The sequence below is a fragment of the Lathyrus oleraceus genome, chromosome 5 (genome assembly GCF_024323335.1).
Source record: "Lathyrus oleraceus cultivar Zhongwan6 chromosome 5, CAAS_Psat_ZW6_1.0, whole genome shotgun sequence".
Taxonomy (NCBI): Eukaryota; Viridiplantae; Streptophyta; class Magnoliopsida; order Fabales; family Fabaceae; genus Lathyrus; species Lathyrus oleraceus.
The window spans coordinates 199,491,006-199,495,019 of NC_066583.1; the positions used below are offsets into that span (position 1 = coordinate 199,491,006).

General features: G+C 32.9%; 1 protein-coding gene across 1 annotated transcript; it reads left to right on the forward strand.

Annotated features, from left to right (window-relative positions):
* Window positions 1-1,224: 1,224 nt before the first annotated feature.
* LOC127082803 (acetyltransferase At1g77540) lies at window positions 1,225-1,983 on the forward strand. The gene is made up of 2 exons (XM_051023044.1): window positions 1,225-1,610; window positions 1,730-1,983. The coding sequence occupies exons 1-2, from the start codon at window positions 1,356-1,358 to the stop codon at window positions 1,799-1,801; spliced, it is 327 nt and encodes a 108-aa protein (XP_050879001.1). The 5' UTR covers window positions 1,225-1,355; the 3' UTR covers window positions 1,802-1,983.
* Window positions 1,984-4,014: the final 2,031 nt, after the last annotated feature.

A 4,014-nucleotide genomic window follows, 5' to 3' on the forward strand; every position in this document is an offset into this window, starting at 1 on the left:
GGTCTGACCTACTCCTTTTCTTGGTGGTGGTTTGGTGGTTCTAATGATGCTTTGTTTCCATTGATGGTGGAATTGGTGGTTTGTGTTCTAGTCTGACTCTTCTTCTTTTGGGGACTCTTTGGTGCTTCGAGGTTTTCTATCGTCTTCCTGGTAGGGTCTGCTTCTGGGGTGTAGTGGTTTCTTATCAGGTTGTTCTCTTTTGTTTTTTTATTATTGTGATTTATTCATATTAACAATTAAGATTCAATGTAAGACTTTTAGACTTACATCTGATATATTTTTAAAAAAATACTACGTTCAAACTTGTTACCGTTACTAGGAATTAAAAAAAGTGATAAAGGTTTTACTGCTACCATGAATTGAAAAAGTGATAGAGGGCTACGCTACTTATTGTAGGACTCCCGTTAAAGAGAATTGATGTTGAAATGGTTTGGGTATACTCCTTCATTCGGTGCCTCCATCTTCCTTAAGCCTCATCTTTCTCGTCACAACATCCAAATACCTCCATTCAATTGAATTAGATGTCTTCTCAAAGTTCACATTAAACAAAATCAACTATTTTCCTCTTCATTGCATTGTCCACCAATTCATTCGCTATAACAATTTCATCCAAAATATACCAAATTTTTACAAAAGTTGACTGAACCTCGTAAATAACATTTTAATAACTAAATTTTTTCAAAAATTAAACAACATAAAAAGATTATGGATTTTAGAATCAGGTGATAAAGGTACTCCTATAGCCTTTCATCAATTTGTCATTTAAAAAGAATTTTAACATAAAATTTAATTTAAGATTCAAGTCTTTAATAAAATTAAAATTGACTCCTTTAATAAAATTAAAATTGACGACTCCATAAGGTCTTGTCCGGTATCAAAATGAGTTAAAGATTTTGTATTTATGTTCCAATTTTTTAGATGATACAATTTTAACGAATATTTACAATAAAATGTTATTTTAACTAGCTTCTTATAAAATTATGATTTTTAATGCTAGAATATTTAAATTAAAAAATGGAAAAATAATATTTTGTTATACTAATTTTTTTCTAATTATAACAGCTGAATTCAATTTATTTTCAACTATTTTTGAATAAAATTATTTTGAAAATATAAAATTAAAACTATTTTAAAAAAATTTACAACAAACGAACCTTTAATTACATCACCATCGATATTGATGGTAAAAATAAATACAAGAGTATACCCTAATTTTGGTGATTGTGTGATGGTGGGAATATATTGTTAGCATTAAATATAATAAGCCTATGAATTAACGAAAAAATGAAATATATAAAGCTATGAATTAGCGAAAATTTGAGAAGAAACAGAAAAAGTTAGCGAGGAGAGTGAAAATGGCGAATATTGTTGGCGGAGCTGCAAGTCCAATGATAGTGTGGAACGATGAGGGAAAGAGGTTTGAAACAAATGACAAAGAAGCGTATTTGGAGTATAAACTTAGAAACAACGGAAAAGTGATGGATTTGGTACACACTTACGTTCCTCCTTCCAAGAGAGGTTTGGGTTTGGCTTCTCATCTTACGGTCGCCGCCTTTAATCACGCCAGTTCTCATTCCTTGTCAGTCATTCCCTCTTGTTCTTACATCTCGGTGAGTTCGTTTTCATGCTCCGTTTCTGGTTTTTGTTTTGATTTTGATACTTGATTGCAATTTTAGGGTTTTGAAAAGCTAGGTTATGATTTTAGGGTTTTTGATTATGTTGTTGGCAGGGAACGTTTCTTGTGAAGAACCCTTCTTGGAATTCTGTGGTGTATAAAGAGAATGATGCATCTAATCTCTAAACCTACTTGGCATCTTGGTGTAGTTCTAAACAGTTGTATGTTTTCATCAAAATTAAGGCGTATGGTGGTTAAGTAGTTTAGCTACTAAGAATAACTGTGCTTGGGTTCATGGTGCAGAATGTTAAATTTGATTTTTCTCTTCTATCAAATGTGATATTAATAAAAGTTCGGTTGTTTGGTTATTGTTTTTTTTGGCTTGAAACCTCGATTTAACTCGAATCGGTAGACAGTGTTTGTGTAAGAGTGAAAGTTTTACAAGAAGTTTATTATATCAGTTTTACTTTTAGAATAGAAATATTTAAATTTCAATCATTTTTAAGTAAGGCTCATATTTTAAGGAACACAGTTGGTTGGTAATTAATATTTGCTTCCGATTCTTAAATTAACTGGAGGTGAAATAGTTTTTGTTCTCAAATGGAGAACTAGAATAGGAAACGAGATAGGATGGAGATCTTTAAGTAGGGTGGTGGGTTCTTCCGATAAGGTGGAGTGGGATGAATACACAAGGTTTACACTTTAAAATCTAATTTAGCGAAATATTTGATAGGTAAGGTTTAACATTTTAAAATTGAAGGCAGCAAAATAGTTGAAAATAGTTTAGAGTCAGAAACTGATCTGTAAGAAACTTTTATTTATATATATATATATATATATATATATATATATATATATATATATATATATATATAAAAGTGGTTAAAATCGCTTTTGATCAACTCGACATTATTGTATAAATCACTATTTGATCAAATTAGACTAGATGGGGAAGAAAAGTTGAAGGTTGGGGTCATTTGGTTTAGATCTCACATACTCTTCCCTTGTTGTATGTATATTCAAAGAAAGGTTGAAGGTAGGTTGGGGTCAGATACTCCGTGTTTGGTTGAGATCTCGCATACTCTTGTCATATCGTTAAACTCGCATGCATTTCATATTATCATAATTTTAAAGCATTCCATTCATTTTTTGCCCGAGTAGTACCATCGTTTAAATGGGGAATGCTCTTTCCACCCTTATGGGTGCTCCCACACCACCGTGAAAAGTCCTTAATGTCCATAGCATCTGAAGGTGCATATCCAAAGCACATATTTCACCATTTCTCATACCAAATTAAAAATATGTCACTTTTACGTTAAAATTTAGTCCGGAGATACATCTTTGTATATATTAAAAGTGTGTTCTAAGATGCATCTCCATAAACACCATTTATTCAAAAATGTGTTGGTGGTCCGGTGATGCATCTCCGAGCGCTTTTCTTTCATAACCTGCACCAGAATCCTTCCCTCTTCCTCCTTCTTCATTTTTTAAAAGCTCTCAATAAAATAACATATCACATTTCTCTCTCCCAACCATTGAAGCATCTCTTCATTGCATTGAAGCATCAGTGGAGCTCTTTCTCCTACTTTCCATCATCTTATAACAACGAAACATCTCTTTGTCATCAATCAATTCCATTTTGGCAAGTTTTTCAAATTTTATTTTCTTTTTGTGTTTTGATTTATAGTTAGTTTTTAGGATACATTAGTTATTTTAGGCACTTTAGATAATAATATAAACGAACTTGGTAGGTTAAAACAACATGCAATGGGTTTTTTGGAACTGTTAGGACAAAATATGGGCTAATGCCATGAGAGCAAAATCGTAGTTTTGTCCGAAGATGCATCTCCATGTTTGCTGCATTATTTTTGAAAGTGCATCTCCGGATTGGACTCAATAAAAAATGGGGACATTTTATGAATTTCTCTAGAAATGCTGTTGATATTTGTTTTTATGTTATAACACATGTGCAATGGTTGAAGGCAACACTTGTCGGATTAGGCTCGGGCGCGTGTCTCAAACCGTTCAGTACGACGTCAGAGGGTCACTTGTTTGATGTTGCATCTACTTCGTAGACCCGACTGTCTGATTCTCGTAGTCGACTCTCTCAAGCATATCAGGCATATGGTGCAACAAAACCTGAGGATTCTGAGGCCCCTGTTGACTCTGAAGCCCAAGTGGAAGCCGATCAGTATGCCGTATTAGAGAGTTATCTAGGAGATCCATATGACACCTCCTTTATAATTATGCAGAGCATGCTGCTAGACATGTTTGGAATGGAGAGATATTTCTTTTCTTTTGCAATATGTATGTTGTTAACTAATTAAATCCATACTGATTATGTTTTCTTTTTTCAGGAGCATGATTATTTGAAAATGATTAACCCCGATATGAAGATA

What these genes read in the sequence shown, in the direction of transcription:
- LOC127082803 (XM_051023044.1), top strand. Translation starts at nt 1,356, where the DNA reads ATGGCGAATATTGTTGGCGGAGCTGCAAGTCCAATGATAGTGTGGAAC. An exon ending in CCTCTTGTTCTTACATCTCG is followed by an intron (nt 1,611 to 1,729) that starts GTGAGTTCGTTT and finishes TGTTGTTGGCAG; the next exon opens with GGAACGTTTCTTGTGAAGAA.